At 32.9% G+C, this 14,852-nt stretch overlaps 1 protein-coding gene across 1 annotated transcript; it reads left to right on the forward strand.

Annotated features, from left to right (window-relative positions):
• Window positions 1–3,110: 3,110 nt before the first annotated feature.
• On the forward strand, window positions 3,111–3,891 carry LOC131156419 (auxin-responsive protein SAUR50-like). The gene has a single exon (XM_058110090.1). The coding sequence runs from the start codon at window positions 3,228–3,230 to the stop codon at window positions 3,546–3,548; it is 321 nt and encodes a 106-aa protein (XP_057966073.1). The 5' UTR covers window positions 3,111–3,227; the 3' UTR covers window positions 3,549–3,891.
• The last annotated feature ends 10,961 nt before the right edge of the window (window positions 3,892–14,852 follow it).

Below are 14,852 nucleotides of genomic sequence, written 5' to 3' on the forward strand. Positions count from 1 at the left end.
GGCCAGAGGAATTATCGTATTTTCACTACAAATGCATTATGCTTATCTTCTATCTTGACTTTTAATCCTGAATGTTTCAACTTAGTGATAATGTTCTCTCAACCATGTGTTTTGGTTGTTTGGGTATCTTGAAAGTTGAAACCCTTTATGTAATATCTGATCATCTATCTTTGCATCATCATGTTTGTGAGCATGAATTCTCTCATTTGGTTTCTGTGGCTTTGCATTATGTAAATACAAATAGTGTTATCTTCCCTAAGTATTCTTGAATCCCTAGGATTTCTTTCTTGGCATAATTTTTGGAGGAAGCTGATATTGGTAATTCGTTACGAAGTGGAAAGAAAACAAAGGTTGATTATCATTTTCAATAACACACCATACAAGTCATTTTTTACATTTTTCTGAGGTATTTCAGTCTTTTAAGTAGTTTCTTTGCATCTCTTTTGGATCCCAGAGAGAAGAAAACTAATGCATTCCAGTCTTTTGAAGTGATTTCTCTCCATTAGTCCCTGGTTGAGTATAGAAGAAAAGCTACCCTTTTTCTTCCCTATTCATTCAATGTCAACCTCAGGAAGGAACTGGAAAAAATAATTGTTCTTTTATTTTTTCTTCTCTTTTCTCCTGCTCTGACCAACCAAATGAGGCACAGAGGACAAAAATAACTGCCCTGAAACTATTAGGTGCGGTAAATAGTGAAAAGACATGCATCACCTCACCTGGCTCTCATCAAAGATTCCCATGGGGGGGTTACAGGTTGAGGGATATATGGTTGGATAAGCAAAAGCCGTTTCAAGTAGTTGGGATGATCTCAGAGGGCATTACTATGTTGTCTTTAAGGGAGGGTTTGGGGCAGGAGTAACATGGCCTTCATGTGCTGAGTGAAGCTGGGTCGCTATCAACTTCAGAGAAAATGCCTTTGCTCATTAGTTCTAATGCTAACCGCATGTTCGTGAAATGTGGGCCTCCCTCCCCTCCTGTTCTGTTTTTATCCTCATTCATTCTCATTCACAGAACATGAGCTCAACTTCTCTCAATGATGACCCATGGTATTTTTCCAGACATGATCTTCAAATCTAGCTTATAGTTAGTAGTTACCTCTCTCACCACGCTAATTTTAAGTCTATTCTGTTCACCTTTTGGGACTTGCCAGGTTTATGAATATTTTTTTAGCACAAATGGGTATTGTTGTGGAGTTTGGTAGAACTAGGGGAGAACAGAGTAAGTTAGATTTGAACGTGTTCTCTAATGCTAGTGTGAACTCTTGACATCCACTAGTAAGGCAATCCTAATGTGTTTTTATGCAGGGATATGAGCTTGTAGTGATCTGGGTATTGTTATGGACGTTTTGGGGTTGAGAAAAACAAAAAGTGAAGACAGAAATACCGGACAGTGCCGTATCAGGCATTTGATCTAGCTTTTGCAAATCGCTTTCTGGGCTTTGTAAGATGGGGAAGTAACTTTTGGTACAGAACTAGGGTAGGGAGATATGTGTGGTGCTTATTTGAAATGGGGTTGTCTGCTTTAGGACTCTCCCACTTGGTTGTGGGGCTTCCACCAGGACCACCACATGGGAGAATACCCCACATTGTAGAGACAAACTCTCTTACTTTACTGGCAAACACAGCACTGTGAGAAGTGTAAATTGCACTTTATGCCAACAAAAGAACTGAAAGGAAAAATAAAACCCAAATTATAAGAAAAACCCATGCTTAAATTGTTGAATATGATACTTAGAATATACTTCTCCCCTTTTAATGGAAATCACAGCTGAGTAGGAAACCAGATTGCAGTTTGAGAAAAAAACTGAAGAAAAATGAAATCCAAAAAACAAGAGACACACCCAAGTTCTTCAATTGTTGAATATGCTGCGTAAGAATACACCCAATAAAAAAGAAAACACATTGAACTTTATTCATTAGCAGTTTTTGCGGTTACCATGAATTGTATTCTCATGGAGTGGTGGCGGTGGCCTGGTGGGCCTCTGTTTCTCTGATTTAATCACAGCCGTTAATATGCATGACCATTGATGTATAGAAGCATAGAGATGAGATGAGGGACAAATACCACTTTAAATGCTTGTGAAGTAAGTGCCTAGACTGTGGAATAAAGAAGATTATCTCCTTGAAGTAGGATGCAAGGGAATGCAGAGGTACCAAGGAGTCCTACGAGTAGAGAGAGAAATAAAATAAAAATGCACTATTTCTTAGGATCTCCCTCGTGCAGTGTGACCTTTTTAAAGGTAAAGTCATAAAGGTAAGAAATGGGAGGGAGAGCGGGTCAAAATGTGCAGAGCTAGCAGTAGATCTACGCATCGGTCAAAATCTTATAGATTGACACTGTTTTTTTTATATCTGCAGTCTGTGGGAACTGTTTCTTTTTTCAATTTATCTATGGCTGGTTTTAAGAATCACGAGTCCAACAATGAGAAAATTCCAAAGAGTCCATGCCAGTACCGTTCAGTACTGTTATTACTACATGATCCGTGATTTCAGAGAGAGAGAGAGAGAGAGAGAGAGAGGGCAGAGGGACAGAGGGTATGTGTGTCTTATTTAGATAGTTAAATAAAACCACAGGTCATAGTCTAGGAATCAAAGCTTTTGTATATGGGAAAATGTGAACTGGGAAATTGCCTTGGGATATTGCCAGCAGAGTTACAGACTTACAGTGCTGTGAAAACTAGGTATTTCACATCAGTGCAGAGGGAAAATGTTGTGCCTAATGCATTCAATGACTGATGCACTTGTGGTGGTAGAACTTGTTTAGTGAATAATGTGAAGGGAACTTTTACAAAGAAGAGAGATCAAGGAAACTAACCCAAAAAGAAAAAAAGGACAAGGACCAAGAGAAGTTGAAAGGGAAAATAATAATCCTTGAGATGTAGAGCTATTCATGACTCATGAGAGAGAGAGAGAGAGAGAGAAAGGGTCCATGTTGTCATTTGAAGGCCTAACATGGAAGAGAAGCCCCGATGGGCTTGGCTCCCACCATGTCCTTGCACCTATACACACACCAAAACACCCATGGTCTGTCCTTCGCCCCACACTCCACATGACCCTCTCCCACTCTCTCTCTCTCTCTCTCTCTCTCTAGCTTCTTCATAAATACCCCTATCCCCCCACTATCCTTCCAGCACCACCTCTTCTCTTTTCTTCTTTCTCACACATCTGTACTACTCTACCTTTGTTCCTTTCGCTTCAGCCCACAAAATTTTCAACCCCAATTCCCAAATGGCTCTTGGAAAATCAAACAAGCTCCCTCAAACCGCAGTCCTCAAGCAAATCCTTAAGAGATGCTCAAGCCTGGGAAAGAATAAGCACGGGTATGATGAAGAAGTGCTCCCAGTGGACGTCCCAAAAGGCCATTTTGCTGTTTATGTTGGTGAAAACAGGACCAGATACATCGTCCCAATCTCCCTCCTGAGCCATCCTGAGTTCCAGTGCCTTCTCCGGCGAGCCGAAGAGGAGTTCGGGTTCGATCACGACATGGGTCTCACAATTCCCTGTGAAGAAGTTGTTTTCCAGTCTCTAACATCCATGCTGATCAGATGAAACAGCGTGGCTGTGATGGGTTTGTGTTAACTGGAAGAGGAAGATGGCCAAGATGGAGCAGAAACCATTGCTTCTCTTTTTTTAAACATCTTTCTTCGATCAATCCATTGTCATTTCTTCTTTGATTATGTTCATTTTTTTTCCTTAAACCCTTGTGGGGTTTTTCTGTCAAATGACTTTTGCTCTAACCCAAAACCCAAGATCTCCATCTGGGTTAGATTTGTATAAAGCTTGAGAGATTTTCGCCACAGAGGTGCCTTGTTGGGTGCCCAGTGAGAGCAGCACTTCATTTCAATGAAATTAAGCAAAAGGGTAGTCAATTTGCTGCCTGCTTCAGTTTACATCTCTCTCTCTCCCTCAGAAGATAGATCTGTGCATGGCTTGAACAGTTGAAGTTAAGAAGTAAAATCAAATTAGAAAAGATTTGCTGCCTGGTTTCAGTTTACATCTGTCTTTTTCCCTCTCTGAGTTTAGATCTGCGCATGACTTGAACAGTAGAACTTAAGATTACAGAAGTAAAATCAAATTGGAGAACATTTGAAACAACAGAGAGAAGATAGAACACATGAGCAATGGGCATGGGGCTTGTCAGAAATTGTAGGATATGCAAGTACAAAATGTACGGTTGCTCAAAAACTAGTTTGGAATATTTAATATTCAATGAATAAATTGACAGTTGTTTTATTTTTATTTATTATGTTCTTAAACTCTTTTAACTGAGAACTAATTTAGTAGTAAATTGATTGGCTGGACTTCCTAAAAATGGAATAAAAAATTGAATAAAGAGCATAAAATCATTTGATTTCATTCCATTTGAGTTGATTCGATTTCAGTTGAAGTAGTATCATTATAGTTGTTCAATTTCTACGAGTCCGCCTTTTTTACTCTGATATAGATATGATTATGCAAGGCTGCAATCATGTCAATTGGAAGAACCCAAAAAAATGAATTAAATGTACTTTTAGTAAACAAAGTTTTATTTTTGTTTTTTTAAAATTTTTGTGCAAGCAAGCTGCAATCATATCAACAGGGAATACCAAAAAAGGGAATGACACTTTTAGGCATTAAATTTTTTTTTTTTTTTGGGGGGCATACTATTTTTTCCCTAATGTAATTATTGTATCTTTTAAATCAATGGAAATCAATGTCAATTTTATTCTTGGACTGAATTGGTAATGATTTAAATGTATGACAATTGACAATAGAAAAAAAAAAATTACAATGGCCAAGATGAAAAAAATTATAAATTTTAATAATCAAACTCAAATGTAATGATTCTTTGTATAGTAACGGTTTGTTTGGAACTTCAAAAATATGGAAAGGAAAATAAAATAAAAAAAATTTGGCTTTTTAATGTTTGGTTCTCAAGAAAAGTGAAAAAAAAATAAAATATATATTAAATCAATGAACAAAATTTTAATTTTACATATCTTAGCATTTGATTTTTGTTAATTTTTTTAATCATATTAGAATTATTTTTATTTTTACTAATATTTGATATAAAAAGAAAATATAGTTGAAAATGAATTTTCTTCTTATTTTTTTTTTCCCCAATTAAAATCCTTTATCCAAACAAGTCCTAATAAAACTAGAAAAAGAGAATATAGCAATTCAATTATAAATCTTTTAAAAACTCAATAATCAAAACCCTAAAGTACATTTTTCTAAAAATAATGATACATTAATAATAATAAATTAATTCTCAACTTGTCGATGCTATGATTATTTATGAAAATATAAGAATTCACTTAAATTCATATTCCCAATTGTAGCATCAATCAAATTCTATACCAAAAGTAATAATAACAACAACAAAACCAAGCCTTAAGTTCCACTAGGTGGGGTAGCTTATATGAATCTTTTTCTACCAATTTATGTGATCATGGACAATTTCTTTTGACAGATTCAGGGATTTTAAATCCTTACTATCTTCTCTCAAGTTATCTTAGATCTACCTTTATCCCTTCTACTACCTCCCACAGTAACTAACTTACTCTTCCTTATTGGCGCATTATGTGGCCTAAGTTGCAAGTGTCCATACGATTAGAGTCATCTCTCCATTATCTTATCTTTATAAGAGCTACACCTAACTTACAGCGATCAAAAGTAATACTTTTATTTAATTTTGAAATCAAATGAATCTAAAATGAAAATAGAAAAAAAAATAACGATGTTACCCCAAAATCATTAGATCGTACATTAGGTAACCATCATGTTAATTGAGCCAACCCTAATGTCTTGCTCTAATTAATTGCTTTCTTTGACTAACCAAAAAGACTTCAAATCAAAGGAAGAAAAAGGGCTTTGTTTTGCTAAGAGTGTAAACCCTAAACTGCATTAATATTTAGGCAGTTGTAGTGGGTGGGGAGGAAGTAATAATGGCTAGAGGGCAAAGTGAAAAGGCTGCATGTGCATGCGTAGGACTCTGTGTGGGGTTCGAGCAGAGCATTGAATTGGGAAATGGCAGTGGTGGGCCTGGGCCGTGGGCCATATGGGCCACGGGGGTGGGGGCTCATTAAGGAAGTGAGGTTGGTTAGGGCCTAGGGCAAGTGATGACTAATAAGTACCCTTTCGTACTCAATTCCCCCAACCCCCGCAACTATGTAAAAAGCTACCACGCTTAAAAGCAAACAGTTAAAGCTATCTCACCTTTTTTGATCAGACAAACTGAAGGAAAACCATAAACCACCCCATGCATCATTGCATGAACCCCTCCACCCCTCTCTCTCTCTCTCTCTCTCTCTCTCTCTCTCTCACACACACACACACACACACACACTAGGGTTTTGTTTCTCTCTCTCTCTCTAGGGTTTTGTGTTTGTGTTTGAGACTCAAGCCATTGCATGATGCAGGGTGTTTGGTGTGAATCTCTTTTGTTTCCCCTCTTTTATCAACTAGCTGTTCTTTCCATCTTCTTTTATAATATTAGTAACTGATTATCATATTGAAAATGATACACCTGTTCGGTTTTAAATTTGCCACGGATGCATCGATTTGTTTTATGAGTTTCAAACGGAAAGTCGGGATTTAATTCTTCATATAAATCGAGAAATAGAGTTAGGAGTGACAGTGTGACACATTAAACTATTTTATGTTTTATTTTTGTAAAATGCTGACAAGCACAAGCAGTAGAGCTTTTTTATAAGAGCAAAACACTCATTGGGCACAGGGTTATGAGCCTACCCCTATGGGTACATCTTTGAAAAAAAAAAAAAAAAAATCTCGTATGAAATTTCAAATTCCAAAGACTGTTTTTCAGTTTTAGGTTCAAATATTAAGAGAATGAAAGGAAAATATAGAACACGAGATACGCTACTATATGAAAAAAAAAAAAAAGATGAACGCTTTCAAAATACAATATTATATTATTAAATCACTCAAACAATAACAAACGTGGTTAAGAATATACCAATTGAAGCTGACAAACCTATTTCAAGATTGATGATTGTTAATATAATACTAAAAATTTCAGGAACATTCTGCAATTTACCTAAAAAATTAAACAAAGATCTCACTTTGTCTTCCAGGCTATCATGCCAAGAATCAGGGGAAAGGCAGAGCATGGGAAATGAATAGTCTTAATTAGTTTTTCACTAGCTTCAAGGGGTATTTATTTTTCTGCTGAAACAAAATTTCACCTGAAGAATCTCTCGAGGATGATGACAATAATCATAGTGTCCAGCCTCTGCTCCCATGCCCTCTACACTCCACAAGCCTACCTCTGCTGCATTGTTTCCTAAGAACTATTCTTTTAATTAAAAATGGGGGCCTTGCTCTTGTTTCTTTCTTCTCTCTATCTTTTTTATTTCATTTTATTGTGGCCTTGATGTTTTTCAATCGGATATTTTCTATGGGCATGCCCTAGGTTACCCTCTGTCCCAATAATTTATGGGCTACCTTTGTCTTCAATCATTCCTCACCTTAGCTAGATTTTTTTTTTCTTCGGAATAACGGCTAGTTTCGGTATAAATGAATCGATATTTTCTAATATTTCAAGTAAAATTATCTCCCGATGTTCACTTAGGTTTAAGTTTGATTCATGAAAAATTGAATAAAAATTATTCGAAATAATGTCTTGAGGGATTGCCCTTAAGCTGGACTACCATATGAGAAAATTAACTCTTTGTATAATAATTTTTATAATGTTACATTATCTAGCTATTCGCATTATCAACAAAAAGGGAAGTGGATGATTGGGGATAGAAAGAAAAATGATTATTGAAATAAACAAATCAAATCTACGTTTGTTGACTATCGAACAACTGAAAAAATCCCACCTTTTTTTAGAAAAAAAATAAAATCTCAACCAACCTTTTTTTATATCTCTATCCTGATAAACCCTCCTAGTTGATCAAAAGGAAAAAAAAATATTTATCAAAAAATAGAAAATGAAAACTTGTGCCTAGATATAATTTTTTTAAAAAAAAATTTAAAGTCTATATCAAACTTTGAAAAATATTATTATAGATTGTCTTTGAAAGTATGGTTTTAGGGTTTTAGATTTGAATATATGTAAATTTGGATGAAACTAATCAACACAATTTTAAATTATATTTTGTCGAAATCCACACAAATCCAGATCCATAGGTTGAATTTCAAGAAGGGCTCTAGACAAGTTAAGCCAAGCTGAGCTGAGCTAGTGAGCTTTGGCCAACTCGAGTTAGGTCGATTGCTTGAAAGAGAGTTCGAGGTCGATTGCTTGGAAGAGAGTTGGAGCGCAATTACAGTTTCAAGTGTAATGTTTAAGTTTTGCTTGTATAGTATATATATATATATATAACTCAAGTTTTACTCAACTAAAGTTTGTTTCATATTATAAACGAGTTAAGCTTGAGAACAATTTGACAGATTGAGTTTAACTCAAACTCAACTCGATCAAAGGCCATTTCAAATTAATAAATAAGTCGAGCTAACAAACAAGGTAAACATAATTAATACTTAATAAAGATAGGCTTACATAAGATAGTTATTTTAATTAAAATTGAGGTCTCATTGAATTTAAATTTAAAAATTATGCTTATAACCATCAATTATCATATATTTAAATTTTGAATGAACGATAATACGAATAATTTAATTTAATTTGTAATAATATACTCAAAATAAGATATATTTACCACCAAAAATAAAAATAAGTCAAGTTTGTCATTAAAGCGATATAGTACGCCATTGGCGCCTATGAATCAATAGGTAGACGTTAATATTTTCATCTTTCGGTTTGGTGCCGTTTGAGTGAATCTGAAGGGGTTACCTGAGTTGGAGTTTCGGGTCATAAAAAAAATAAATTCACTATTAATTAATTAATTAATTGGTCCATTAAAAATTCTTCAAATGGTATATAAATATGAATTTATTTATTTATTTAAAGGGCAAGAGGGTAGGGAGCCACTTGGCATGGGTGTGGGGAAGACATGCGTGATGTCTTTCTTACCATATATTTCCTTTAGATCCTCTCTGTGTTTTGTCGGTCTCACTGTTGGCTGATCCCTCTCTCTCTCTCTCTCTCTCTCTCTCTCTCTCTCTCTCTCTCTCTCTCTCTCTCTCTCTCTCTCTCTCTCTCATCTCAAAATTTGGGACCAAGAGAAAGAAAAAAAATATGAAATATATAGTTTTTATAAAATATATAAAAATTTATTTTTACAAAAGGTACATTTGTTGTGAAAATTGGTTTATTTTTTGGGTTTTATTTTCACAAATATTAAAAATACGACATATTATTTTCTAGATTTCTAATATCTGTATAAAAATTTTCAAAGTTTTTTAATTATTTTAAATTTTCCATACAAGTGTTATAAAACTAGAAATTAAATTAGATTTTGTGTTTATTTTAAAAATGAAAATGCAAATGAAAAATATTTTGATAGCAAGATGTTCCTTTATTTTTTACTTAAAAATTAAGGAGGAGAAAACATTTTTAAAATTTTTATTTTCTTAAAAAAATTAGATCAATAAATTCGTTAATTAATTACTATTTTTCTTTAAATTTTTATTTTATTTTATCCGAATAATAGCAGAAAAAGGAAAACACAATCCTTTTCATTTCTTATCTTTTCCTTTTCTTTTATTTTTTTTCCCCTCCTTTTTATCCATTCTCCCAACAGCATCAGAAAAAAGAAAAACATGTTCGGGAATGGAAATAAATATGTTCAGTATATAGCAGACGACGTCGTTTTCTCGGCTCTACTTTCGCCGCCGGTCCCCCTCCAAGTTGCCCCGGTGACGTTATTTTCGATGGACCATTTCCCCTTTTGCCGTAAATGCCCCGACCGTTCTGAGGACCAAACTGCGTTCAAGAGGGAGTCGAAAGGATAAGCCGTCAGGGGCAGAATCGTCATAAAGGAAATCACGGTACGTACGGATCCGTATTGGGCAAGTAACAGCCTGTCCTTGGCAGTATCAGAATGATAAAGTCACTGCAGTTTCACCTATAAAAACTGCCATCAACCAATGAGAGTTGGCAGTTACGGACGAAGCTTCCGTGATCAACTAATATTTCCCCGATGACTGATCAGATGGGAGCATGTGGGCCCCGATAGATTCGCGTTGATGGTACTGAATAGCACCTGATTGCTGCCCCCCTCGCACAGGGCCCCATTTATAGTTAATTATATTTTGAGATTTAATTTACATAAGTTTTAATTATTAATGATCGGAGAATTGGTTGCACTCTTTAAAATATGACTTAATTAATGGTGTAATAAAATAATTATAAATTTTTTTTTCACGTAGAGGTTACTTTGAAAATTTATACCCTGATGTCAAGTTATGGTAAGAGGATGACAATGATTTAAAGAAATAAAGTCTTTGTGACAAAAGAGAGTTTCAAAAGGATCCTCAAATAAGGTAAGACAAGTAATATTTATAGTGCTAAACTGCTAATTAGGAGTAAGTCTATTATTCAACGAGCGAGAGTCATAATAAGTCTTTTGTTATTATCTTACTCTTCAAGAATTCGCCAATAGTGGTTGGCGACTTCATCGATACCAAGCTTACAATTCAACCAGTGTCATGATCCCCATATAGGAATGACTTTTAGGCATCAACCATATGAGATGTTTTTTATAACATAAATAGATGAGACCAATGGATTTAAATGGACAAATACCTCAATGGAGTTAGGCTGAGATCATTAAATTTGGAATTAAAGTCATCTCAAATGTATTGTCTAATGAACTAATACTACATAGAGGTGTAAGTCATTTTTACAAGCTTATCAAAGCTCTGATCCTGGCTCAGGGAGTCATTTCTTATGTGATGAACTGTTGGCACCAATCTTACATTTTGTCTTTGTGGATCGAGGATAAAGGAGAAAAGGGGTTTAGTTAAGAGGATTGTACCATGAGAGAAGCAAGGAGGTCAACCTCTTTCAAATATACAACAAAAGAGTCTATCATGATCTTACATAAGATATGTACTATAAGGATGGTTAAGGCTTTAATCTTACAAAACACTTTTTATAAGACAAAATCATGAAACCAATGGATCAAACATATAATTCCCAACTAGTTAGTTCAAGATCATTATAGAAAGTATTGATTTAACATGTTTGTCATTGACGGACAAAAACCTGACTTTGTATGAATATTAATTTAATTAATTAATAATTCATTTAAATTAATTAATTGTTGATCTTTTAACATGTTTTGTCAATAAAAATAGTAAACTTTAAATTTTAATATAATTTTTAATAATAAAAAGGATTTAATGTCAATAATAAAATCCCAAGACCTCTTTTTTTTTTTTTTTTGCCCAGTCCAATTAATTTCGTTAAATAACTTTTTAATTTACCTAAAAATCCCAACTTTTTCTTTAAATTTCAGTGGAGCCTCCACTGGTCCTAACTTTTTACACGCAAGTCCCCCACTAGCATCACATAATTAATTGTTCTTTGCATTCACCATTGAGGATTCTTGGCATTACAAGAATATCCTGAGGAATAATATTTATATAAAGTGATGAGTTGATTAAAGTTGGATAGATGTAACATGAAAGTGACTTGCCCTATTGAGCATTCTTATTTATGTTTCTTGAAAAAAAAATTATTGTATTAATTTTTAGAGTAACAAATTAATTTTTTCGGAAATTTATATTCAACGGTGTCCCGAGTATATATCTCTGTGCGGAGTCAATCTTTCTTAGTGTACAAAACAAAAAGTTTCAATGTACACGGTCAAGGTTTCTTTTTTATTAATTTATCGTTTTGCTTTTTCATAAGTAATATCAAAAGCAAATATACTTTTGGTGACTATTTTGTTAAACAAATATATTTTTATATGATTATTAATTAGACATGGAAATGTATGTGATTCAAATTTAGACGTCTCTTTTCTAATTGTATCCTTTATAAAAAGTGAAAATGACAAAAAAAAATTCAATACCTATATGATTAAAATAAAAATAACAAATTAATAAATTATTTTATTTTTATTTATAGCCATTAATTAAATATATGGCAAGAAAATATTATTAATATTAAATTAAAAACTTTAGCATATGTAATTGGTCATTAATTTTATCAAATATTTATACTCTTGAGTATTGAGAAGGTTAAAATTAAAAAATAACACATGTTCAAATATTAAATACCAAATAGTTAAAATAATTCAAATTTTAAATTTAGTGACCAAATTAAGTTAAATTTAGAACTGATTCACAAAATTAGATTTGAATTCAGTATTCAGTATTTAACACTTAATTTACGCCCCCTAAATCCATTCGTTGCTACTAAAATCTATTGAGCTTGATCGTGACCATGATTTCTTGCAAAGAGAGTAAGAATAACTGAGAGGACCCGGGGTGGAGGATCTATCTAATGCTTTAGTCAGACTAGAATGATAAGAAAGAACGACTTCCTTACATAGGTTGTATAGTTGCGAGATGTCTTACCTCCTTCGGAAATTCCCTTTTATAGTAGTAAAATCCTCTTGATGTTTAATTCTTGATATACTTAATCCAAAAGAGTTACAAGATCGTTATGTGCCTTTACTGACCCCTTTTACTTTGGGGTTACAAACTCTTCATCAATTCCTCTTTCAGTATTTTAGGTTACACCCTAGGGTGTCAATTTATTACAGATAATTTGTGCCTCCACATCACCGACCCTCTCATTAGAGGAATCGAAGCCTATATTTCTCTTTTGGGAGTTAAGAGATGAACTATAGAAGCAAAGCTCGAGTTCCAGTGATAATATTGATAATAGTTCAACAAAGTAATTTGACAAAAGAGGTCGGAGATGCAAGATACGGTAGACCATTTTTTAGAGAGAGAAAAGTTCTGGTACAATTGTAGCAAATTCTATCTCTAAATGAGGTCAATGGAGAATATTTATGTTAATATTACAAACTGTGCCTTTAGATCGAGATCACAATCATAGGGACATATAGGATGTATAAAAGTTGGCAACGTAAAATTTCTAGATAATCAAATAGTCAAAAAAAAAAAAACCAAATGCCTAGAAACCACAAATCAATGGTATTAAAAAGTTTAGTCAAAAAAGTTTACCCTAATCCAAGCTAGCCCTTTACCATATGTTCTGCTAGAGAATCAAAAGCATAACGTTAATTAAAAAAAAAAAAAACTTTACTAGTAAACGTAGTCTTTTCAAGCTCATACGTCACAAATTATCTTTTAATTATGATTTGAATAAAATTGTAGTTTATTATCACAAATATTAGTCTAAGCATCATTATAATGATAGTGATTTCATAAATAAGAATCAATCAGGTCAATTAATAAATCACTTAGATTATCAATAATTATTATTAATTAGTATTGATGAACAATTAATTAAAAATCAATGTGGGCATCAATCAACACTAGCTACTTTCACCCTCTAGTTTCATTGGATTGAGGAGGCTTGTAGGCTCTCTCTTTGTCTCACAAAGCAAAAGACTTTTTGGAAAATTGGATGCTTGGATGCGAGTGCATCACTTTGGGAACCCCACATAGAGGGGAAAAGGCTCAATAAAAAAAAAACAATAATAAACTTAGGTGGCATGGATCAAATCATTGGACCAACTCACATTTGACCTTAACCAGCTAATGCCAAGATTTTGCACTTTAGAAGCGTCAAGTGTGAGGAAAAGTCAAGCTTGGTTCCATCATTGGACCCTCTAGGCGTGCACCATGGGCTTTAAAAAAATAAAAATAAAAAAATAAAAAAATTCTTTTTTATTTTTGTGATCTGAAATTTTAACCCTTTTGGACCATTCATATGGTACCAAAGTAAAGGGATAAAAACTTTACCATCTACTAATTAACACGGCTTTAATAATTTACTATCAGACAAATACAAGTGAGAAAGCGCACTAGGTATCTTAGGATCATCAAAACTCAACTTCACTTTTACCACTTGAGCAAATCGTATTGGGCCATTCGTTGGCTAAAATTGACAAACACATATACTAAATTAATTCAATTTTAAATGGGTTTAATTGAATTTTGAAAATTAATGATGCCTTGAGTTGAAAAAATTGATGTTCTTTTTCATGATAATGTTCGGAATGAGTAAAAAGAGCTATATTATTTTAAAAATTTTTATTACTTGCATAAAAAATTAGAAAATATTTTTTTTCTTGTTTTGACTAAAAGAATATTGCACTTTGCCCTTTTCTTTTACTATTGATTTTCATACACTTACTCCTTTGGTTTTTATTTCAAGTATTCGGCTCCTTAGGTATTTTAAATGTCAATTTGGTTCCCAATTTTTAACTTTTTCCCAACTTTTGTTTCATAACTCACTACTCATATTGAGTCACACTTTTTTTTTTTTTTTTGACAATATTTTATAAAATAAATTTTTTTAATGATAAAAAACTTACAAAAATTCGGCTTATTTTTCAATTTTTTTTGGTTCTATTCACTCATAAATTTGTTTTCTTATTTTAAATTTCTCAAATAATTATAAAAATGTCATTTTTCTCTTATATATTTTTAAAAAATTTTATAGAAAAGTTGAAAATATTTTTTATTATTTTACATATTTATAATTTCTTAAACGATTTTTGAAAAACTAAAAAAATTGTCATTTCGGTGACTATTCAAAAATTTAAAAATACATTTAAAATAAAAAATGAAAATATTTTGACTATTATTTGATAAAAAAATCAATCATCTTTTTAAATAGTGGTGCAGATTGTGATCATGTAAATATGACATAAATATCAGCTAAATAAATCCTTTATTTTGTATCTTTTTAATACAAATCTTTTAAATTGAAACCAATCCTAACAATCAATGACGCATTTGAACACCTCATAGTTAATTTAGCTTATCCAAATTGGGATATAATTTATAATTCTTTAA

Source organism: Malania oleifera, chromosome 5 (assembly GCF_029873635.1).
Source record: "Malania oleifera isolate guangnan ecotype guangnan chromosome 5, ASM2987363v1, whole genome shotgun sequence".
Classification (NCBI taxonomy): domain Eukaryota; kingdom Viridiplantae; phylum Streptophyta; class Magnoliopsida; order Santalales; family Ximeniaceae; genus Malania; species Malania oleifera.

Bases quoted from the DNA above. Each gene is read 5' to 3' on its own strand.
- LOC131156419 (XM_058110090.1), top strand. From the start codon at position 3,228: ATGGCTCTTGGAAAATCAAACAAGCTCCCTCAAACCGCAGTCCTCAAG.